General features: G+C 37.8%; 3 protein-coding genes across 6 annotated transcripts; all 3 read left to right on the top strand.

Annotated features, from left to right (window-relative positions):
• Positions 1 to 29: 29 nt before the first annotated feature.
• LOC112520106 (protein unc-13 homolog) lies at positions 30 to 4,487 on the top strand. The gene is made up of 4 exons (XM_025128407.1): positions 30 to 1,511; positions 1,873 to 2,325; positions 2,397 to 2,583; positions 3,477 to 4,487. Exons 1-4 carry the CDS (start codon positions 30 to 32, stop codon positions 4,433 to 4,435), a joined length of 3,081 nt encoding a protein of 1,026 aa, XP_024984175.1. The 3' UTR covers positions 4,436 to 4,487.
• Positions 4,488 to 6,703: 2,216 nt separating this feature from the next.
• LOC112519358 (cyanate hydratase) lies at positions 6,704 to 11,040 on the top strand. Its single transcript, XM_025127425.1, has 4 exons — positions 6,704 to 7,160; positions 7,427 to 7,498; positions 9,121 to 9,229; positions 10,816 to 11,040. The coding sequence occupies exons 1-4, from the start codon at positions 6,883 to 6,885 to the stop codon at positions 10,876 to 10,878; spliced, it is 522 nt and encodes a 173-aa protein (XP_024983193.1). The 5' UTR covers positions 6,704 to 6,882; the 3' UTR covers positions 10,879 to 11,040.
• A 2,982-nt stretch (positions 11,041 to 14,022) lies between these two features.
• On the top strand, positions 14,023 to 24,498 carry LOC112520410 (splicing factor U2af large subunit B). 4 transcript variants are annotated; one of them, XM_025128795.1, is made up of 11 exons: positions 14,042 to 14,162; positions 14,347 to 14,479; positions 14,594 to 16,093; positions 16,192 to 16,329; positions 19,829 to 19,900; positions 20,617 to 20,658; positions 20,743 to 20,832; positions 22,032 to 22,139; positions 22,228 to 22,320; positions 23,015 to 23,094; positions 23,612 to 24,498. In XM_025128795.1, the coding sequence occupies exons 3-11, from the start codon at positions 14,699 to 14,701 to the stop codon at positions 24,228 to 24,230; spliced, it is 2,637 nt and encodes an 878-aa protein (XP_024984563.1). In that variant the 5' UTR covers positions 14,042 to 14,162; positions 14,347 to 14,479; positions 14,594 to 14,698; the 3' UTR covers positions 24,231 to 24,498. The 4 variants fall into 4 exon arrangements, with proteins under 4 accessions (XP_024984561.1, XP_024984563.1, XP_024984564.1 ...); XM_025128793.1 differs by lacking the exon at positions 14,347 to 14,479 and having other exon boundaries at positions 14,023 to 14,162; positions 14,542 to 16,093; XM_025128796.1 differs by lacking the exon at positions 14,347 to 14,479 and having other exon boundaries at positions 14,052 to 14,162.
• Positions 24,499 to 25,298: the final 800 nt, after the last annotated feature.

The raw sequence follows: 25,298 nt of genomic DNA, 5'->3' as shown, positions 1-25,298 counted from the left end.
CTGCCGGCCCCCTTCTTCGCCCCGCCACCATGGTGCATTTAAACCACCGTGAATACTTCCAAGACCCCACCAATCACATCCATGTCCCATCCCCTCCGGCCGCCCCCCACCCCGCCACTCTCGACATCGCCGCCGATCTCTCTTTCCCATTCGGAAAGATCGATGGTCTCGACCGCGATGACCTCCGCATGACGGCGTACGAGATATTCTTCACCGCCTGTCGCTCGTCGCCGGGCTTCGGAGCTCGTACCGCCGTTACCTTTTATCAGTCTGAAGGTCGAGAACATGGGACGCCGGGGTCACCGGGATCCCCCCGCCATGGTGGGGTGGGGATGGCGGTGACGAGCCGGACAAAGAAGGCGCTCGGGTTGAAAATGCTGAAACGAACTCCGTCTACACGGCGGAGCAGCTCGTGTGGGTCAAATCCTTTCTCTCCGACCGGGTTTTCTAATAATCATAATAACGGTTCTAACGGTATCAGTCCACGGGCGTCGTTTTCGACTCTACCGACACACGGCAAGATACGACGCCCGATGACGTCGGCGGAGATTATGCGGCAGCAAATGAAGGTGTCGGAGGGAAGCGACAACCGTCTCCGTAAAACTATCATGAGAACCCTTGTCGGCCAGACGGGTCGCCGTCCGGATACGATAATTCTACCGTTAGAGCTCCTCCGGCAGCTAAAGCCGTCGGAATTTAGCAGCTCAAACGAGTACCACATTTGGCAAAAACGTCAACTCAAGATCCTCGAAGCCGGACTCCTCGATCACCCTTCGATCCCATTGGACAAATCCAACAATTTCGCAGTTCGACTCAGAGAAATCATTCACCGCGGGGATACCAAACCTATCGACACCAACAAAAGCTCGGAAACCATGAGAGCCATCTGCAACTGTGTCGTTTCGTTATCTTGGAGAACTGCAAATGGATCCCCCACGGACGTCTGCCACTGGGCTGATGGCTACCCGTTTAACGTCCATCTCTACGTCGCCCTTCTTCGCTCCATTTTCGACCCGAAAGACGAAACCTGCGTTCTTGATGAAGTCGACGAGCTTCTCGAACTCATGAAGAAGACATGGTCGACTTTAGGGATCACGAGACCGATCCACAATCTGTGTTTCACTTGGGTTCTTTTCGAACAATACGTTATGACCGGACAAATCGAGAACGATCTGCTTAGCGCTTCGTTAACGATGCTGGCGGAGGTCGCTAATGACGCAAAGAAAGCCGACCGGCAGCCCGTTTACATGGAGATGTTAGCGGCGGTGTTGAACTCGATGAAGACATGGTCGGAGAAACAGTTGCTTGATTACCATGAAAGCTTCAACAAAGGAACGGTTGGGTTAATGGAGAACATTCTTCCCATGGTTTTCTCTGCCACCAAGATCTTGGAAGAAGACGTACCTGCTTATAAAAGGGTCGCCATTGATAGATCTGAAGAAGCTTCAGATCACACAGGGAACAGGGTTGATCTTTATATTCGATCTTCTTTGAAGAACGCCTTCGTAAAGGTAAACCAAATTCGACACGTTGACTTGATAGAACGTTTTTGTAAGTCGTAACAAGTTTTTTTATAACACAAATGTCTTGCTAACTCTTTTTAACGACACTTTCTAATAATGTCGTATAAAGATACGGTTTTTGCTTGCTTTTTGTGCATTGTCACATGTCCTTGCGGTGCGGCAAGTTGTGGTGCGTCAGAAAATGTCAGAAACCGCGAAGGAAAAGAGTCGTGTAGTATTGACTTGCGGTTTCTTTGTTATTTTGAGAGAAAAAGTTGGGAGGTGACTAAAAACCGGGGTTGTATAAAGTCGATCTTGTTGTAGTGCACTGGAGGTATCGTTAACTAATGCTGTAAAATGTTGGCGACAGATGTTGGACAATGGCAACAGGATAAACGGGTCGATGTCGTTACAAGAAGCAAGCGAAAAACTAATCCAATTGGCGAAAGAAACGGAGGAATTGGCGATTCGGGAGAAGGGATTGTTTAGCTCGATGTTGAAGAAATGGCATCCGATCTCAGCAGGAGTTGCGGCCGTGACACTGCACACCTGCTATGGGAACTTACTGCGGCAGTTCTTGGCGGCAAACTCGATGATTTCGAATGAAACGGTTGCTGTTCTTCAGAGAGCTAACAAGCTCGAAAAGGTGTTGGTTAATATGGTGGTTGAAGACTCGGTAGAATGCGAAGACGGAGGCAAAACAGTCGTGAGGGAGATGGTTCCGTATGAAGTCGATGCGATCGTGTTGAGATATTTGAGACAATGGATTCAAGATTGCTTGAAGAAAGCCAAAGATGTTGTTCAAACAGCCAAAGACACAGAGGTTGGTTTTTGCTTTGATCTCATAATATGTTGCTGCCATTGATGGTTTCTTGATGAGTTATTGGTGTGCAGACATGGAATCCGAAGTCGAAAAGCGAGCCTTATGCGCAGTCCGCTGTGGAGCTAATGAAACAAACGAAAGATGCTATCGATTCATTCTTTGATATCCCAATTGGAGTCTCGGAAGATCTGGTTCGTGAGTTTGCCGATGCGATTGAACAGATTCTTCAAGATTATACAACTTTTGTTGCATCTTGTGGTAAGAATCTTGAACTTGGTGGTGTGTAAAAGTCTAGCTGATTTGAGACTCGAACATGCTCCTTTCAACGGAAGTTAAACGACACGGTTTGTCTAAAGGGGGGTTAGATGAGTAAAGATTGTCCGGAAGTGTCAACTCACCATAGTGGTAGACATTCTTTGGTACCAGAGGAGAATACGTGGAACCTCGTTAGATTACTTTCTAAAAAAGCCCTAGAGAACCACAATAGTGGTGCCTGATTGGTCTGAGCTTGGCTCCAAATGTCAAAAGTATCAGGTGGTCCCAGGTTCAAATCCAAGGAGGAATAAAGATCTCCTTGTGGCCATGGAGGTTCAAATGCGGTGACTCCGGGCTATCTGCAAAGCAGGTGGTCGCCCTAGAATTAGTCGGCTCGCATAGCGGGTTGGATATCCAGGTTGATAAAAAAAAAAAAGCCTTAGAGCATAAAGAGATATTGAGAGCCGGTGTCTGCCACTCTAGGGACTCGACACTCTGGTGCAGTATATGTACTTGTTTAGCTCCCTCGCCCATGACACCTTGGGACAATCTGTGCCCATCTAATCTCTGTTGGATGGGTGTTTTAGACGTGGACCTATTCTCCTCGGTATTTAGGGATCTTTTAGTGTAATAATCTAATCGGGATTAATATATCATCACATGATATTAGACGATAATGTCTACTACTGTAAGGACCCCACACCATGTGGCACGTACTAGTTTAGGTCCCTGACGACACTCTGGGCCCACCTAGCCTCTGTTGAGGGGATGTGTTGGAATCCCACGTCAGTTTTAAATATAAACCATTTAATATAAAGTAATTTAACAAGGTTCTATATATTCTCGTAATGGTTATCCTATGAACATGATTTGATTACGGTTCTTTTGTTGTTCAGGTTCAAAACAAAGCTACATTCCCACACTGCCGCCTCTAACTCGGTGCGGCCGCGACTCAAAGTTCATCAAACTTTGGAGAATGGCCGCACCGTGCAGCGTAGTGAACAACGAGGTCGGTTGTGAGGAAGGCAACTATTCTCGACCATCGACGAGCCGAGGAACGCAACGACTCTACATTCGACTCAACACCTTACACTACATTCTTTCCCAACTCCAGTCGTTCGAGAAGAGTCTTGCTCTCTCCCCGCGGATCATCTTGTCTCCAAAAAACCGACTTGGCGGCAGCCGAGCCGGCGGCTCCTACTTCGAACAAACTCGATCCGCCATCCAATCCGTCACCCAACACGTGTCGGAAGTCGCGGCCTACCGGCTAATATTCCTCGATTCTAACTCGGTTTTCTACGGAAGTTTATACATGGGAGACGTGGAGAATTCAAGAATCACTCCGGCGGTGAAGATCATGAAGCATAATCTAACTCTGTTAACGGCGATCGTGACCGATCGAGCTCAACCGATCGCGATGAAGGAAGTAATGAAGGCTACATTCGAGGCGTACTTAACGGTTTTACTCGCCGGAGGAAGCCCGAGGAGCTTCACGAGGGCGGATCATCGGATGATCGAAGAAGATTTGAGGAATTTGAAAAGGGTATTTGTGACGGGTGGCGAAGGGTTGATCGTGGAGGATGTGGTGGACAGAGAGGCGGAGGCGGTGGAAGGAGTGGTGGCGTTGATGGGACAAGCGACGGAGCAATTGGTGGAGGAATTTAGAAGCTTGGTTTGCGAGGCAAGCGGCGTTCTGGTGACGGGTGGTGCAGGGCAAAAACTGCCGATGCCGCCGACGACCGGAAAATGGAGCAGCACCGATCCGAACACAATCTTGAGGGTTTTGTGCCATAGAAATGATAGTGCTGCAAATTATTTCTTGAAAAAGACATTCCAATTACCAAAGAGGAAGTAGAAACTCCATTGAAATCGATGTATTCCGCTTTTGGTGAAAGGGTAGTTCTTCTGGTGGCTTCCAATCGCTTGTAGGAAACAAATTTTTTTAATTAAAAAAAATTTCAAAAACGGGTTTTTTTATTAGAGTAATTTACGTTTTTAGTCCCTGTGGTTTGAAATTTTTTAAGGAAACTTTTATAAAATATAATAAGACAATTTGGTTGTCTTGTTATAATAATAAGAAACATTTATCCGGTAAGTATTTATTGTTAAAATTTAACACTATTATTTATTTAATGAGTAAGATTTTAGTAAACAAAATTACATCATATGTAACAATTTACCCGGTAAGCGCTAATCATAATAAGTCATTGCCCATACTTACCGGGTAAAACTATCGATCCTTGTTTCGTTCTTATTGGGTAAAATTTTTAGTCCTTATTATATTCATCTGATAAATAGTTTTGAATGTTTGGATAAACAGTTTATGCAGGTGCCAAATCGGTAATAAATAGTTTTTGAAGAAGTTAAACCATTCTAACTTATAATAAGTTGATATTGACATTTGTAGAAAAACATAAGTTGTTTCAAATAAGCAATCTCAAACACCTCCTAAAAATACCCCTCAAGTAACCTCTATTAACCTCATCATGTGCTCTCACGTGAGAGACATTTTCATTCTTTTACCTTTTTGCCCCTTTTCCGATTCTATTCAGACGAAAAAAATGATTTTTTTAAAACCTTTACTGTTATAGCAAAGCATGAAATTTGCCTACTCCTCACTTTGCTTTCTCTGGAGCAAACCTAATCGTGAACCCCCTTCCTTTCATTTCTCATTTCTATGGTGACCGGAGTTGGGTTTTGAGGTGAAACAAGTGTGTATTTCGATGGTAGATCTGGGTTTTCAATGCAGATGCACATTTTGAAGGCGGTGAGATATTGTGTTGGATTCAAGTGTGTTTCATCCAAATTCAAGTCTATCGAAGCATCTGATTCCTTAAATATGAATCTTAAAACCAACATTTTTCTTGTGTACAAATTCAGGTTCTGATTTAGGAATGTTCTTGAGTATGAATATGGAAGCCAACAATATGAATCTGATGTTTATGCTTGTTTTTAATGCTAATGAGTTTCGATCTGTACGATGTTTTATGATATTTGATTTTAGAATTTGTCTTTAGATCCAGATTAACGTTCTTGAGTTTTGAAAGTTCATTTGGATTCTGTTTTAGGTGGTGGTGGCCCGCAATAATTGGGGATGGCAGCGATGATGGTGGTGGTCAGTGGTGAAGGAGGTGGTTGGAAGAAGAGTAAAAACAACCAAATTGCCCCTGATATGATGTACTTAACGAACCTCTACTTAATTGTGTCAATTCAAGAAACCTATATATTATGAAAAACACGAAATAAAGACAAACAAATGTACTTAAATGAATTATACTATTATAGGGACCAAAACCGTAAAACATACAAAGAACTTGGACCAACAATGTAATTCACTAAGGGTGCGTTTGGTATGCGGACTACATAGGACGGGACGGGACAAAAAAAAATAGTCTCATGTTTGGCATGCCATGGACAAAAAATACATAGGACAAGATGGAACTATTTTTAAAATTAATGGGACAAAACTTGATATTTTTTGTTCCACCAAAAAAGATGGAACAACATGGGACTTAATATAAAATGACTTTATTACCCTTATTTCTTCCATTAAAAAACCTAATTATCCCACCATTTGTGTTGTGAAGTATCGCCTACTTCATCACAACCTCGTCTTCTTCTACATCGGCTCAATCGTCTTCTTCCACCATCCTCCATTGAACAACATTTAGGGGTAATATGATCATTTTAACAGTTTTGTCTTGTCCTGTCCTATTCGTACCAAACATAGGACAGACAATTAGTCTTGTCCCGTCCCGTTCTGTCCCGTCCTGTTCCGTCTCGTCCTGTCTAGTCTGTGCACCAAACGCTGCCTAAGACGTGAATCTTGTTTGATAAAAAAAAATATACTTCTTAATGGTTCTAAAACCATTTGAATGATTTTGTATCTTAAGCCTTCCTTAACCATTAAGCATTTAATAATTCTAAAACCATTTAAATAATTTTGTATGCTGAGCCTTCTTTAACCATTAAGCACCTTAATTTTATTTTAAACAATTACTAAACAATTATATTTTATTTTATACTATATTATAAAAACCTCCAATTCATTTTAACCATTTAATCGTTTTGCTATCGAACCGTTCAATCATTTTCCATACCACATCGTTCACACGCTAGATGCCACCTACAAAGACGATATGGATTTGAGTTTTGCCACCGTTATTTATCGCACAACCTCAAGAAGCCGCCCACACTTGCTATCGACTGGCCTACGTTGCTCAGCGTCCGTCTGATAATCGACGAAAAATTTGCCTATAAAGTGTGGCAGCAATCGGTGGGAGTTTACTTGAATCGTTAAAAATGGAATCGGAAACGCCGACGAAAGCCAGCGTGGTGAGTTCGTTGATGGCGGTGAAGCGAAATTCCGGCAAGACTTTCAGTCAAATAGCGGCGGAGATCGGCTTGACTAACGTCTACGTTGCTCAGCTCTTGAGACGTCAAGCACAATTAAAGCCCGAAACCGCCCCTAAACTCCTTGCAGCACTCCCCGGCTTGACGGAAACACATATCCTCCAGATGGCGGAACCCCCTCTTAGATCGTATGATCCGACAATCATCCAAGATCCCACCATATACAGGTTATATAACCCAACCCTAATTTGTTTTTTATCATCCATATCCTTATTGTTATTCAATTAATGTTCAATTTCGCCACTAGATTGATGATACTTTGTGATGATAGGGGAAAACCGATCTTAAAATTAACTCTATCAAATTTGTAATTGATTGAACACAATCAGCTGGAAACGGATTCGATTGTTTTGTTGGTATTTGAATTGGTGTTAATTATCAGATCAAATCATCATTTTTGAATTGTCACCTAACGGTGCTTGAAATTTTGAAGGTTAAATGAAGCGGTTATGCACTTTGGTGAAAGTATTAAGGAAATCGTCAATGAAGAATTTGGTGATGGAATGTAAGTCACTCCTCTTCACTACTAAAAAGATTCACTTGGTTTTTTGAATATATTACGGGGGTGTTTGGGATTGCTTATAAAAACAACTTATTGACTTATTCTGATGGGCACCTGAAATAAGCACTTTCGAGTGTTTGGATAAACAACTTATACCGGTGCGAAACCGATGATAAAGAGTTTTTGAAGAAGTTAAATTCTTCCGACTTAAGGGGGTGTTTGGGATTTGCTTATTTGAAACAACTTATATTTTTCTACAAAAGCACTTATCAACTTATTATAAGTTAGAAGAGTTTAACTTCTTCAAAAACTTCTTATTACCGGTTTGACACCGGTATAAGTTGTTTATCCAAATGCTCAAAAGTGCTTATTACCGGCACCACACCGGAATAAGTCAATAAATTGTTTTTATAAGCAATCCCAAACACCTCCTTATAATAAATTGATAAGTGCTTTTATAGAAAAACATAAGTTGTTTCAGATAAGCAATCCCAAACACATTACAGAAACTTGTTTGCGGTTTGACACCCGGAAGAAAGTCAACACAATTTGAACTCGAGAAAAGTCAATTGTGTTGATTTGCCGAATAAAATATACTGTTTTTTTCAAACGGAATCGATCTTGATCCTTAAAATACATATATGTTTCGTTGACAATGAGATAAAAAGCGAGGATTTTTTAGATGAATTGACATTAGAAAAAAATCATGAAAAATATCCGGAGCTTAAAATTAAAAGCTGAAAAATTGATCTTTTCACTTGAAAAGATTTAAACTCATGATGTCTTGCATATGGAGCGGTAATCCAACCATCTCACCCGTGTTTAACTTATGTTATAGATTTGGTTTTAAAGTGTTTAAGGGCAACCACAACGGTGGTTCCTGATTGGTTTGAGCTTGGCTCCAAAGGTCAAAAGTACCAGTAGGTCTCAGGTTCAAATCCAAGTAGGAATAAAAATCCCCTTGTGGCCACGGAGGTTCAAATGCGGTGACTCGCATAGCAGGTTGGATATCCAGGTTAATAAAAAAAAATGTCTAAGGGCATACCTCAAGATCAAGCGGGTGCACTTTTCAAACGCCCAAAATCTTTTTATCTTGTAATTATCGATTGAACGGGTGCACAGGAGCTTGCTTAGCTCCTAATAGGTCCGTCCTTGGGTGCAACATTGAACTAGGACGTGGACCTGAGTGGACAAAAATGGACTTTTTCCCAGAACAAAAGTTCGGGAATGATATAAGATTGATAAATTATTAAACCACCCATGTCAAATTAAAACCCTAAAACCTTACAGAATTCTTTCACCTTTCAACCTCACTCTTGCTTGTTCTATCAGCGTAGCAAATACACACTAATAATCAATAAGTATACTTTAACGAAGTGCCAAATGAAAGCGATCAAGAAATCTTGATTGGCATGAATCTTCTGACGAGCATTATATCGACTAACTAACGATCACTAGAAACAAGATTATAGCAACCAAAATGCAGGGTTTGGCTTTTAAGAAACATCAACAAGCTTTTCCATAACAGCAATGGACACACGGAGCTTAAGAATCAACAAATTCCTGTAATGGATTGTTTTGCATTTGATTGAACGTTTATTCATGTTTGTACTTCGTTTTGTTAGAATGTCAGCTATAGACTTCTTCTGCGCTGTTGACAAAGTGAAAGGTGTGGATGGGAAGGATCGCGTAGTGCTGACCTTTGATGGGAAGTATTTGCCACACACTGAGCATGTAAGTCGCTTTACTAGCACCACCGAGTACAGAGGTAGATTCATTTGAGAACTGTAAATATTTTGAGAATCATGAGAACCCACTATTTATGACTTATTCATGATGAATATCGTGAAAGATGTTCATGAATAATTAGTTATATTCATGGTGAATAATTCATGAATAGTTGGTTCTCACGGTTTGATAAATGTGACATTAGACCATAACGTAAATGAGTCATTGCGTTTTCTGTGCCAAATGTCGAAATTTCTGCAGCAAGACAACTTTGACAGCTTCTAAGTGTCATAGTTTGCTGTTTAGTTCATGACTGTTCTTGTTCTATACCTTCCCCTTCAAAAATAAATGCAACAATTTGCTTTCAACATATCCATTTTTGCGAGGTTCCTATCTTTGCCTTTCTGCAATCGTTATATATATATATATATATAGAGAGAGAGAGAGAGAGAGAGAGTTTCCTTCTTTTACAAACCCTAATTCATACAAACTTACAAACTAGTTTTCATGTGTTGTTTCATAATATAGTGTATATACAAGGTTGTTTCATATGTGAAACATTCAAAACTGTTCTTTTTCCAGACGTAAAACAGTTCTGAACGTTTTACATATGAAACAACAAAGTATAAACATTGTATTTTCATATGCATGAAATATGATTTATAAGTACGATTTATTGGGTTTGTAAATGATTATGCGTATGTATAGAGAGGGAGACGGTTTATTTTGTAAACTATCTAATTAGTACAAACCTTACAAACCAATCAATTGATATATTTATGGAAATGAAGAGAGTTTTTTTATTATAATCTGGATATTTATGGAAGATTATCAAAGTTCATTCATTACGATTCAACCATTTATATTAGGAAACAACTGGGATATTCATTGAACCAGATATTATTAGACTAGATGGATGGTGGAGATTGACTTATATGGTTTGTACTAATTAGAGTGTCTGTATTAGAAACTCCACTCTCTCTCTCTTTATATGTGTGTGTGTGAGAGAGAGAGAGAGGGGGGGGGGGTTCAAATAAGTAGGCTAAACATCGTGAGAAGGTAAGAAATGATGATTAAAGAAAGGTTCATATGTGAACGATTAAAAAAATTCATTTGAATATGCATATATGAACTCATGAATAATCTATAACATCGGTTCATATATGTATTTTCAAATAGATTTTTTGGATTTTTCAATGAATTCACGTATAAACCTCCCTTCTTATTTGTGATATTTAGGTTTAGCCTTATATATATTTGTTTTAAATACAACTTATCGTATTTGTACAACCAATGCAACCCAATAAATTGAGATATTTTTGGAAATGATGATAGTTCATTTATTATGATTTGAATGTTTATGGAAGATGAATATGGTTCATTAATTATGATCAATACTTTATATTAGAAAACAATCAAAACTTCTATGAAATCACATATTAATCAGATGAAATGGACGGTTGAGATTGGGTTGTATTGGTTGTACAAATGTCAAGGGTTGTATAATTACGGACCTATATATATATATAAGGCCATAGAAAGTTTGTTAATGGTGCTTCTTTCTTATTGAATTTGTTATTTGAAATATGCAGAAGGTGGAGCACATGGTTTCAAGGTTGAAGCTGCAGGAAGATTTAAAAGGGCCCGGCACTTGAAACAAGTCATTTGTTGTTAATTATGTATGTGTTCTTAGATGTTTTCATGTATTTGTATCTTTAATCATCATCTGCTTTATGGTGTAGTCTTCAATATGTAATAACATTTAGTTCAAAATACCCTAGATTTGTGTGTGTATATATATATATATACACACACACATAATACAGGGTTGGGTTTCGATGAGAAGCGTAAGAGGTGATCTTCATCTTTGCATGCACATTAGGATGAGATGCACCCGATCAGTCCCTGTATCTGAGTGGGTTTGAGATTAAAGGTGATTCAGATCTCTTTCTTTGCTTCTTGCATCTCTTTTTTTTACACGATCATTAGGGTTGATTTTCAATTAGAATTGATTCAAGGATGTAGATCCAAATCCAAACCCTATATATTTATGTATATGTATGTATGCATCTATTTATACTATCTTATAAACCAAATTTATTAAAAGTCTTAAAAACAATTTTTAATGCACAAAGTATGATACGTTTATGTACAAAGTCTTAAAAGTTTTAAAAACAACTCTAATGCATTAAGTACTACCACTTTATGCATTCAGTCTTAAAAATCTCTTAATCTACAATTAAAAATTGAAAATAAAATATAATACAAGTTACCAATGCATATTATTTTTTTTTTTTTTATGTTCTCAAGATACTTTTGACACCTTTCATTAATGTCTTCACTCTCTTCTCCCCATCTCCCAATGTGAGATTCAAAATTAAATTTACCATGAATTATTAAAAGATCTTTCATTCAATTGCTCTAGAACTCTCGGTCTCGGTCTCGGTCTCGATCTCTTGATTTTTTGCTCTCGGTGTAAATCGAATACATTTATGGAGTCGTTTAAATATGTTGGATTTTAAATGTATTGGATTTAAAACTGTCATACATTTTTTTCATCGATATACTGTAATTGGAACCATAGCTTTTATTGTTCAAATTGTATTAATATGTAAAGACCAAATGTAACTTATATCATCGTTAAATCTTCTCTAATAAAACCAATGAAACTTCAAAAGCATCAAAATTCACGGCTCCCGTCGCATTGCGTAGGTACACAACTTGTATGTATATATATGTATGTATGTATATGTATATGTATATATAGGAACAAGTTCAAACGAAAACGTTGAAACTAAGAAAAAAGTCGTTAATGTACAAAATCATACGTGATTCACACACACATATTCACGTATAAAATCATACAAGTTCAAAAGTCGTTTGCTTTCATTTTTTGACATTAATGTAAAATGATATGTAATTTTGTACATTAACAACATTTTTTTTGTTTTTGTTTTCTTAAATAGTTAACGTTCTCATTTGGATATATATATATATATATATATATATATATATATATATATATGAACCATTGTGTCAACTACGAACAAAAAATTGACATGTTCACATTTTAATTACAAAATATATGAACACATAACATCTATGCTATGAACATGTGGTGCAATTAAAAAAAAACTATCAATACAAGATGAATTATAAAAAACACAATACATCGTAATGAACATAATTTCAATTAAAACGAATCTAATAAAAATATTAATCTATTATCAAGACATTCGCTTTGGTTAATTTCATCACTTCCCGACCTCGAACTCCGATTGTCATCATAAACCATTTTAATCTTCTCATTGTTGTCGATTTCTTTTCCATTGCGTTTATCCATATTAGCTTGATCGATACCGAAAATTTTACTACCGTGTTTCCTATGCGAATTAAAAACTCATAAAACAATGAACATGAAAGATCAAGATTAAAAAAAATAAAAAATATTAATATTATGATTGCATATTTTTTGGGATTTGATGATTTGTAACTCCCCATTAATTGTTTGGGAGTTACATATCAAATCAATTTACTGAATTACCCTTGTAATTAAATTGTGAACATGACATAAACCTACTAGAATAATGGAATTTGATTGGTTGACATGATTTGCAAAGTTAACACAAAATTATTGGTTAATATTTGATCTTTCCTCTCACTATATATATATATATATATATATATATATATATATATATATATGGGTTTATACTTTTTGGGTGAAAGTATTGATAACATTATACACTTTTTATCATTGCTAAAATGGTGTTTGGATATAAGTTCTTTTGAGTATTTAATATAACCTTTTAAGAATCATATTAATAATAGAAAAAAGTCGAAGTTTTAAGTTTTATGGTTCACTAGAATCCGATTATCTTGATCTTAAACAAATTATAAAACTAAACATTTTTCAAACCAATTATTTGAGGAAAAAACTGGTCTCATACAGAACCTGTCTTCAAAAGACACCAGTATAAGAGGACATTTTTTGGTTCACTCAATGCCTAACCTGAGGGGAGGGGGGATCAAATCCATTATCTATCTTGTATTCAAGTAAAATCATCTAATCCTTTTATCAACTGAGCTACACCTTAGATAAAATTTTAAACCAATAATTGCAAGTTTAAATTGCAATAATCAAATTTTTCGTATAACATTTATAATATGCAAGCAATTTAGTTAATTATTTTTATTAAATATATGTCGACTTATTCAATGATATACTTTCTTTTGATATGTGTGACGTCCGAACAATAACCAATTTATGTGTAGGGTTAGGTTTCGTTAAAGAAGTGAAGTTATGATGAAGCGTAAAAAATGTCTCTATCATTAGATCAATCCTAATTGAATGTTAACGCTAGTGAGGTGTACCAAGACGCACCAGATCAACTCATTTCCAAAGCAGACTTCATGGGTGCACATGAGATTAAGAGTTCAGATCTATTCTTATACTTCTCACCATAACTTCTCTTCTCACACGATATGTGTAATAGTGATATTTGAACGTTAACCAATTTATGTGTAGGAGAGAAAGTTCTATTTATGTGTCTTACAACAAGCATCGATAACGATTTACGGAATCAAACATGAGACTATGAGACCTTTTATGTAATAAAACGAAGCGATAAATGACTTGAATGTTGCCGTTAACCAAGATTAGGGTGAGTATTGACTAATAAGTTGAAGTTGGAGGGGGCATAATAGCAAAGACTAAAATACAGGGCACAAATGGAAAGAATATAAAGTACAAGTACCTGAATTGTCATAAATCAGAAAAACTCGAGAAAAGAGAACCTAGGCGATTGCGGCCAGACAGGCAGCAGGGATAAGTCTGTGTTGGGAACAAGGCGACGTAGCAGTAACCTAACGTAGAACCTCAAACCGCCGCCGGCGACGAGGAGACGCCACTCTGTTTCTTACCTGACCACGTCTATAGGTAACCTATTGATTTGCTATAATCCTAAAGTATCTTCTGTTTTTTTGTTCTTCTTTATTATGTATAAACTGCCATTACTTTCGTGGTATTGGTTCCTAATATATGCACGAAAGCATTGCACATTTGGTCTTGCGATTAATGGAAGTGGTTCGTTTATATTTTGAGAACACTTCTGTTTTTGTAGGAGGCCGTTGATTGTTGTTGTGCCTAGGTTTTCTCGATCTGAACATGTTTCAATTAAGACCAGAAATCGCAATACCAATTGGTTGAGATAAAATTTCGATCATTTGGGGTTTTGGGTTTAATATGTCAATCTGGTAAGATGGATGTTCCATTTCTATTGCACTCCATGGTACCATTTCTGATACACTCCCTTTAGTTGCAGGGATAGGGTTTTTGGAGCCTGAGAATTAATGACTATCTGATTACAGTAGGTGAATGATATGTCTGTCTAGCATATTTGCCAAGCATCCTGGATGTGCTTGCTGTATTGCTAGTTCAGAAAATTCTTCTGGAGAAAGTTTGTTTCAAGCATAATGAGAAAGTCTACTGGGCACAAGCACAAGTACACAAACAAATGTGAAATCCCACAGAGTCCTTCCAACGATGGCACTGCTGCACGAACTAGGCCTTTTAGTTTTGATGAGATCATGCTTAGAAGGAAAAACAAAAAGCAATCTGGAAGTGTTGAAGACCAGCAAGGTGATTCAGAGGTAGCCTCTGTTAAAGGAGCCCAGAGTGTTACTGGTCTTGTGGAATCTGAAAGACGCGAACGCAGGGACGTTGGTGGCCATGAACAACATGCTTCTAAGGAGCCTTTAAAGGTACATTCTCGAGCAAAAGAGGATAAGTCTAAGATGAGAGAAGGCAAAATAGTGGAAGGTGAATACAGAGAAAGTAATAATGCTCAAAGAAGATCAAAGGTTGGTAGTGATAATGCTAAAGATAGAAGGAAAGAAAGAGGTATCAACGAGAAGAGAAAGAACCAGGATAGGTCAAGTGATGACTCTGACAATGAATATGGAAAGAGGCATGGTAAGGATTCTGCAATTAAAGCCAGGGACAGAAATGTTGAGAGGAACAGAGGGAGATCTGAACATGTCAGTAAGACGAGAACGCAAAATGGATATGACGAGCGAACTAGAGACCAGGATGCTGGAAAAAAACATGAATCACGAACGTGGCATGATTCCGATACTTCAGAGAGGAAGCAAAAAAAAGGAACATCTGAATCTCGCCATGAAGACTTAAAATTGAAAGGTAAATGGTCCAGGAGCAGAGAGCGTACAAGAGACAAAAGAAGGTCCAATTCGCCTTCACCAAGGGGATATAAACAAAGATTACATGATGTGCAAGAGCACGAAGAGTTATCTGCACATTCTTCAAAAGATAGGCTAGGAAGATTTGATTCCAATGTTGACAGGAAGAGAATATCAATCAATGGTTCAAGTAACAAGTCTAAGAGACATGAAACAGCTGCAAGTAGACTTGGTGGCTATTCACCAAGGAAGAGAAGAAGTGAGGCTGCTGTTAAGACTCCTTCCCCAACTAGTCGTTCTCCAGAGAAGAACGCTGGATGGGACTCGCCACCTGTTAAGATGGAAGGAAGTTTTATTAGTTCTTTCCAGTCTGATTTGCTGTCATTAAACAAAACTGAACTATCAAATAGACAGGAGGTTGCCAGTGTGGTTCCCCTCATTTCAAGTATCCCCAAGCCAACCTTTGGACTACTTTCCAGCATTCCTTCAATGATGAATTCTACTGTTGATTCCGTCCAGCTAACTCAAGCAACCAGGCCTAAAAGGAGGATTTATGTAGAAAACTTGCCATCTTCAGCCTCTGAGGCAGCTGTCATGGAATGGCTTGGTGGTTATCTTCGACCTTCTGGTGTTAATCATGTCCAGGGCACAAGTCCATGTATTAGCTGTATTGTAAGTATCTATTTGCTTTCAGAGACATGCCTTCTTAATATATTGCATGTTTGTATGGAATATAGAAGATGGCATGGCTTATCATGGTTTGACTGCAGGTGAACAAGGAGAAGGGTCAGGCACTTGTGGAATTTCTCACACCTGAGGATGCTTCTACTGCTCTCAGTTTGGATGGCAGGTCTTTCTCCGGGAACATTCTTAAGATCAGACGCCCCAAAGATTACGTTGATGCAAGTGTAAGACTGAAAACCATGTCCACTTATGGCTTATGCACATGTACTTGTTGCCTATCTTACTTACTGGCTGAAGAACTTGAATGTGTACTACGTTATCAATATGTTAACCTAACAATGATAGATCTGTAGATCTACAAATGGTAAACAGACTTGCTTCCTACAAGGCTACGACTAAAGATCTTAAGCTTCCATAATGAATATAATAGGGAATCAATATTGTCCAGCTTTTCACAGATGATTATAGTATGTGCACGACCATCCACCTCAGTGTACCCAGAATGTGTCGATATGCAAGTCAATTGTGTTGTACACAGGAAAATCTTGAAGTGCAACGTTAATTATTACGTTAGATAGATATAGTACCTGATGGCCCCTTGTAGCTAAATGCTGATCTAAGATCTTGGATTTTAAAGAAAGCATTGCAGGTTGATGATGGCAAGGAGTGTGTCATTTTAGTTGGCACTTTTCTACTTCATTAGAAGGATATTTGAGGTTGAAACAGAAAATCTTATGAGTACCTTGTTTTAAGCATCTGCATTGGGTAAATCGAAACTTGTTGGTTAAGGATTTTACAAGATAGTCATTTGTAGACTGTAGGTGATGGCTTTGAGTTCAAAAGTTTTAGGACTTACCACCAAGATAGTTATTTTCTTGTAATTTAGTTTTCTTTATTGTCTCTATGATACTAATCTTATCACATCACATAGCTTTTGTTACTTAGATAATTAGCATATAAAGTGTTTGGGAAGCTGATTCATGTGGCTGGTGAAAATCTGATTTAACAGACACTTTATCTTAGATTTGAAGTTGATCTACCTGCAGTGAGATATACTTTCTAAATAAGTAAACAGATGAAGATTATTAATATTCTCCAAATCAGAAGCGTTTGCTTTTTTAACTTTTAACGGGCTCCAATTTCAGCCTTCCAATAAACGGGTGTCACTGTCATAAATATAAGAGAGATATCTTACATGCAAAATAAGCAAGGGACAAATACCATTGGTCTGACACGGTGTGTCCCAAAATGGAATTTTGCGGTTATGAACTTGATCTTTCTTTCACAATGGAAAACCAAACCTTCATATATGTTCTACATCATTATTTGTATGTTCATATTATTATCGGCTTACCTGCAATGAACTTGACTTCATTATTACACTTCGTTGTCTCTCGAAAAACTATGTTGTTGATCTTAGGTGTAATAATTTTCACTTGGACCCCCATTTATGTCAGTAAATGTGGCTATCTTTTGAAAAAATAACATCATTACACAGACAAACACATGAGTAGATACACAGACCACACAGACATGAGTAGATACACATGCATAAGTGTTGCTGTTGACGCAGCTACACTCTAGACATCAAAGGCAACCGTAGTCTACAGCCAGATTCAAGGTATATTTGAGGATTATTAGTTGAAATTGAGGGTATTTAGGAGTTAAAATCGAGGGGGTCAACCAAGCACATCGATCTGGTAGAAGCTGATTTTCCATCCCTGTAGTGGGGATGTGTGTATGTTGTGATGATAAAGCTGAAGATCTAAGGCCGTGTTGATGGGTTGTGAAGTGTATGTAGAAGACGAAAGTAAAATCTTTTCTAACAGTTGTGTTTTTCTTTCCAAAATCCTATGGTATTTTTGACATTCAATATTCATGACCTGTTCATGTGATGTTTTGCCAAAACAGGTGATCAGATATATTTATGTTAATAATGGTATCTATGTGAATATTTCTCCTGATGTAAACTAACATGTATACCGTTGACCTTTCAGCTATATGATAATTGTATGCGTACCATGTGATATCTTGTTAATGATGGGTTGTTAGATGTATTTATGCCATTATGGGGGATGTTAAGATCAAAATTTTCCCAAGTATGATAATACAGAAACAAGCTGAAGTAATGCCTTAATTTCGTTGGCAATATGAATGGGAAGGTATTTATTAGGAGGCAATCCAGGAGAGCAATTGTTCTCATTTGGATGCTTTCTTATTCAAGAGTTGTGTTTTTTTTCGTTCATATAATGTGGATAGCAAAGCTAATAATCATCTAAATTTGGAGATAACTTTGTTATAATAAGAATCTATTGACTTGCAGTAATTTCTTACATGGGATTTCTCTAACCCATGTCATACCTAATAAGTACAAGTTTTTGATGATATTAGCATAAACTAAATCCAACTCCAGTACCTTCCTTTTTATCATTTGTTTATATGATATTTCTATGATCATCTTTTCTTTAGAAGATATTCTTTTCTGACAATCATGTTGGATTCTTAAATAGGCTGTTTATGTTGGGTATATCATAATTCACGTTCAGGATGGTGATGAAGCTGACTCCTAACATAAGAAGATATTCAGGTGTAGTGTAATATTTTTTTCTCTGAGTATGAAGAACTTACGCTGTAGTGGCAATATTTGTTGCGAATGCAGGTCCTCTTCCATAAAAAAGACTTGGTACACATATTTAGCTTTTGCCATTTATACATTCAATGGTCCCGAGTCCCGACTGATACTTAGGTCTTTTGTTCTTTGTAGCAATAACAACAGGAAAAAAGATAGTTACTAAATGTATAATAGGTTTGAAGTATTGGGGTTCTAAAACTTGGTCTGCGAAGATCTATATTCGCGAGTGAAAGCTCTACGATCCTGAGGGAGTACAGGGCGCCATTATTGGATCCAACTTGTGGCATTTGTTTCATGTCTATAAGAACCTACAATTCAGACATGTATGGGATGTATTTAAGTACCCAAAATATCTTGTTTGTGTGGTATATGCTAGTGCATACTTAGTTTTAGGTCTGGTGGAAAGTGGAAACATCAAGTTTGAGAGTTCTTGGATCAGAATTTTGCACTGAGCTGATTAACTTGAGGACTGTACTTGGCATGTTGCAACTTGTCTGTATTTATGTTTAATACAACTGTTTACTTGCCTTTTGTTTGAGAATACAGGAGTTTTGCAATGTAGTTGTATAGAATGAATAGTTCTCTGTGTAAAACAAACAGGTGAGTATTACTATCTGTATATCCAATCAAAATCAGCATTCTTCAATGATTTCCTGTCTTCAGCTGTAGTGAAACTGCCTCCTGAGACTAGGAGCTGTGTTTGTTCCTTCTTCTAGTTTGGCATTAGGATACTCACATGAAGAGAAGGTTATCAACGTTATATTTCTGGTCTAGTTCCTGAGTAGAAGTTATGATGTTGTATGCAGTGTTTCTTTTCATTCTACAACTTTAAACCTCCTTGGTGTTTTCTGTAATGTAATGGAACTTGCAAATTGATATTTTAAATCTTGTAGTAATATATCATTCCCATATAGTTGTTTTGATATACGTATCAATGTATCATTAGTTCTTTGTTTACGTTCTCATGCCACGTGGTAGCATAACATAGTTAATGTTTGAGTTAGTTCTTGGTAATTAAGTTGTGGTTGCTGAGGTATACTGTGGTTACCATTCATGTAGCAGGTTTTCAGACAGTTGCTATTTTCATGCAGACTGGTGTGTCGGAGAAACCTGTGGCTGGAGCTGTTTCAGTTAAAAACATCGTTGAAGACTCCCCTAACAAGGTTTGCATGAGAAACCATCACAATACTTTTTATCTATAGTGTTTTAATCTTAGAAATATTTCTCTAATATTATTGTTGAATTATTTCTATCTTTGATAAGGTTGGTACATCAGGGTCAAGGTGGTGTAATTCTACAGTTGCCTAACTTTTATTTCATTTCGCTTTATGCAAACTACCATTCACTCACCAGTATCTCGTGGGCGTGATTTATATTGTGAAATTAATGAAAGAACTAATATACATACTTCAGGTTGCCAATGTTTTTCTTGCTTGGGGATGAACCTAGTCCATTGTTTAGCATCTTAGCATAAGTCTTTTACATAACAGCAGTTATATATCTTGATCTGTGAAGTTACAGAACAAGTATGCCATCTTAGCTTGCAATTTATGCAGCCAAGGATAACAAATTATATAAATTCAAAAACATACAAGCAGGAGCCACTCTTCTAGGGTTAGAACCTAGATTTCCAGTAGGCCTTGCATGTGTTTTGAATTCTTTAAATCTGTTGATAGCGCCCTTGGTCTTGTGACTAGATTTCTTTAATACCCTGTCGATCAGCAGAAGGATACTTTAATATCATAAATCATTTGACCTTTAGTGGGGTGTCTTTTTAGGACAATTGAGAGTTACACTTATGGTTGCATCTTTAGTAAATTTCTTGATTGGTTTATTGTCTTTGCTTCTTGAAAGAATGGCATATGGTTTTGTCTTGCAGATTTTCATTGGTGGGCTTTCAAAACTTATCACATCTAAAATGGTAAGCACCATTACCTCAAGTTCTTTTTTTGGTTTTAATTCATTTTTTTTATGCATCTAATTAGCTGCAAGTTATTCTTCACAGCTCATGGAGATTGCCAGTGCTTTTGGACCTCTAAAGGCCTACCACTTTGAGGCTAATGCAGATCTTGACGGTCCATACGCCTTCGTTGAGGTTTTGTAACTATCATTATTCTATTTGTATTTATGGTAGCTCCTAATTTGTAGTTTGTCAATCTTGATTATGCTTGATGTTCTTTCCTGCTCAATTGAGAGCATAAAATTACAATATAGCAGAAAAAGTCTGTGTCTTCTTTGACATTAGTTATATTCTTAACTAGAAAAAGGAAGGCATACACTTTTCAGTTTGTCTGCTCCAAAAAACAGATCTATCTGTAAGAAAAATCACTAGGCCTAATGTCCCTACTTATTGCATCTGCCATCATCATGGAAGTATGACTTAGTGTTAAAACTATTGATGATTATTTCAGGGTATAACTGGAAACGTTTAGACCATAAGATTCTTATCCCAATGTTTTTATTTGTTAAGCAACGTGTTTCGTGGAAACAGTTCCTTGGCATGAGGGATGAGTTGATATACTTTTCAGCCTTTTCATTTATGCGAAAGCCAAAGTAACAAAAAGCTAGTCCACTGCACAGATCAATGCCATTCAAAACTGAACTACCGGGGCACCTTTAATTTGTGTAACCCTAAGTTATTTTGACGTCCTTTTTGTACCCTTACTTTACTTTAGTTCCTTCCTTCCCACTTCACATTACCTGTGTTTGTTTTCTTTGAACTTTTATTTGAACTTAGAAATCCCGTGAACAATGAATCTTTGTCGAAGCCATGCTACAATAATGGATTGATGTGAATGGGGAGTTATGTTTCCAATGGTTCCAATTTGGAAACCGTGTGTTTGGTACATGGGACAGAAAAGGATAGGAAGAACAAAAACCTGTTGTCCCATGTTTGCTGCAACAATAGACTGGGACGGTACACAGACTGAGTGGGACAAAAATGTATTTTTTTTGTCCCACCAAAATAGGTGGAACAAAAATCACTTTTTTTGTCCCACCAAAATAGGTGGAACAAAAATCACTTCTTTTTTCCCCCATCAAAATAGGTGGAACAAAAATCACTGAGAGGGACAAGACTAGTAAATTACTAAACTACTAATTTCAAATTAAAATCTTAAAACCTTCCCACAGTTCTTTAACCCACCTATCTCAATCTCGCTCGTCCAGTCCTGTCCTTTCCTGCTTGCATACCAAATGCACCGTCAGGAAATACTTGGTTAGCATCATTGTTGGTATTTAAAGCTTATCTCCCCATTTCTTAGATTTTATTTACTCACATGTATCGTTCTGCAGTACGTTGATCAATCTGTTACTGTCAAAGCATGTGTGGGTCTTAATGGTATGAAGTTGGGTGGGAAAGTTCTGACTGTAACTCAAGCAACTCCAGATGCTTCATCACTGGTACAATATCACTCTCTTGAGAAAAGAAATTGGGTCAATTTCTTTACTTTATGAGAAGTTAAGACCTTATTAACCATCACATCATCAGGAAAACCATGGCGACCAACCTTTCTATGGAACTCCAGAGCATGCACGACCGCTTCTTGAAGAACCTACACAAGTTCTGAAGCTCAGTAATGTGGTATGGTTTTCCAAGTTAAATGTTGTAGAACTTTTTTAGTGGGCGTTTGGTTTGATGGAATGGTTTTGAGGAATTTGGATTTCGTGGAAGGATTTGGAATTGGAGGGATTGGGAATGGAATTCAATTCCATTCATTATAGATAATTATAAAAATAATTAAATTATCTTTTTATTAATTGATTATTACAAAACAAATGTTTTTAACATATTATTACATACAAATCCTAGGAAATCCTGTGAAATACCAACCACCCCGTCGGATTTCAAAATCCATTGTTTGTGGGATTTCAATAAATCCCTGATTACGAATCCGGGAAAATCCTTCAATCCGAGCATGGGATTGAAATGGAATTCAATTCCAAATCCACCCAAATCCAATGAAATCTTGCAAACCAAACGGGACCTATTAGTATTCAAAACAGTTGTATCATTCTGATCTGCTCTGCTCTTTGGGTAGAGGTCATTACTGCGTACATCCTACCCCTAGACCCCACCTCCGTGTGGGATATACCGAGTCATTTGGTTTGGGTTGGTTTATTTACCATTCTGATCTACTCTTTGTCCTAGAGGTCAGGTCTGGTCTGTGTACATCCCAACCGCAAGAACCTCACCTCTTGGTGGGACATATCGGGTTGCGTTGGGTTGGGTTGGTTTGCTTAATATTCTGATCTACTTGTTCTTCTTGGCTGTGTAGCTGGACCCGAACAGCCTATTGTCGCTCTCTGAACCGGAATTGGAAGAAATACTAGAAGATGTACGACTAGAGTGTACCAGGTCTAACCTGATGACTCCCTATTTCTTTTACTTGTTAAATCCCTATATGCTATATTCACAGAGAGAGAATAGGAAGATAAACCTTGAGGGTCGGCTCAGTTGGCAAATAATGGCTACGCCTTGGGCTTCCTCCCTTTGCCGGTTCGAGTCTCCTCAGGGCCACTGGGGATTTCCCTTGCTGTTATTTTTAGGGCCTCATAGGATTATTCCAGTCGCACACAAGCTGGCATGAACACACATGGTTACCAAAAAATAACGAATAGGAAGATGGATTTGGTTTAAGTTTTCTCTATGATCGGGCCTTGGCTCGTGGTCGCCAGTTCGAGTCTCATCAGGGCCACTGGGGAATTTTCCTGGTTGTTATCTTCAGGACCCCATGGGATTAATCGAGGTGTGCGCAAATTGGTGTGGACAACCATAATTACACAAAAAACAAGAATAGGAAGATGGATTAGATTTAAGTTTTGTCTATGATATCACTATCCTTACACAATATGTTGTCTGAACAATTTTGTAGGTTTGGCATGGTCAAGTCGATTAACATCATTAAGCAAAACGACAATCCCACAAGTTCAGATACAGTTAAAGTTGCTGAAGAAGATTGTTCCATGGCCGATATAGTAACCGAGGACCAATCCAGAGAAAGAGGATCCGAGCCTTCAGGCAGCGATAAAGATCAAGAAATCAAAGAACCTGCAGATGGAAACGACTGTCATGATGATAAACCTGAAGAAGTTAATGAGATCAATGGTGATAACCATGAAAACAAGATTGTGAAAGATGAAACATCTGATAATAGTGTTTTAGAAAACCAGAATTTGGAGGAGAATTCGAACCAGATAAGCTCGGCAATTGATCAAATGGAGTTGAATGACCTCAAATCTAGAGATGATTTTGGGACCGAAAACAAACCATTGAAACTGGAGATGGTCTCGCTTGAATCACGTAGTGCCACGAAAGATGAGGCATCTGATCTGAACGATACTTTTAAGGTCGGTTGTGTGTTGGTGGAGTACAAAAGAACCGAAGCTTCTTCCATGGCTGCACATTGTTTACATGGCCGGATTTTTGACGGAAGAACGGTGAGCGTGGGATTTGTTGCACACGATGTCTACTGTGCCAGGTTTCGTAAATGAGTTCCTTGCCTAAAAACAACCAAATGCACAACATCTTGACGTGTAACGTTTTTATAACGCGATGACTACTTCGAGCTCCTTGAAGAAAGTTGAAATCATCGAGATGAAAACATGACTTTTTGTATTGTTCATTGGATCTTGTTCATTTTACATGTCTGATCTTGTAGCGATTGACGACATCTGTGTAACCTTGATTTTATAGGGAATATGTCATTTGGGTGTATGGCTTTTGCTTGTGTAGGACTTTTACGAGTACGGTCGTTTACCGATACAACTTGGGCAAGCGCAAACCGAGTATGGGGCCGTTTACCGTCACAAACTTTATAAGTGCTCACCGGGTAAGAGTCAACACTCTCGCTTTACCGTGTAAGATTTCCGGTCATCAAATAGCATAATATAAGCGGCTGTTTACCAAACAGTTACCGTACCCTCAATTGTCTTGTCATCTAACTTTCTTGACAATCACAATGGATCGTTGGTGAGCGTTTTAAACATGCTAAGCGCTTTTCGGGTAAACGTATTCTTCCTCACTTTATGCTTCTTAGCAGGTAAGTTTCTTAATCGGTGTCATGCTCAATTGGTAAGGTAACTGATATCGTTAAGCGCTTATGCCTCTTTACTTATTTTACCATCGTTTTTGTTGGTAATATTTCGATCTTTGGTAATGCTTACATCGATCTTTATGTAAAATCATAACCTACCACCTTCATTTTTTTATCGAGATTATAAAAAACGTATCAGTTGATTTACTATTTGTTTGTGTGTGTAAACCATAACCTACCACTTTATCTTTTAGCCAGACGGATCGGGAATACATTGAGACGGATTGAAAACCCATCAAGACCGATAGAGAACCCACTGGTACCCATCGAGAACAGATGCATTAACTTGGGGTGGTGTTGTGTGTGCAAAATCATAAACCATTACCTTCATTTTTCTTCGAGACCAATCGAGAAGTTATCGCTTGATATGTTATGTGTTTGTGTGTATGAAACCACAACCTATCGCTTTTAGCTTTTATCAAAATGGATCGAGAAGTCATTGAGATCAATCGAGAATCCAATAAGG

This window comes from Cynara cardunculus (assembly GCF_001531365.2).
Source record: "Cynara cardunculus var. scolymus isolate 2C chromosome LG 10, CcrdV1, whole genome shotgun sequence".
Lineage (NCBI taxonomy): Eukaryota > Viridiplantae > Streptophyta > Magnoliopsida > Asterales > Asteraceae > Cynara > Cynara cardunculus.
The sequence above is the reverse complement of the archived record's forward strand: the minus strand, read 5'-3'. Positions and strand labels throughout refer to the sequence as shown.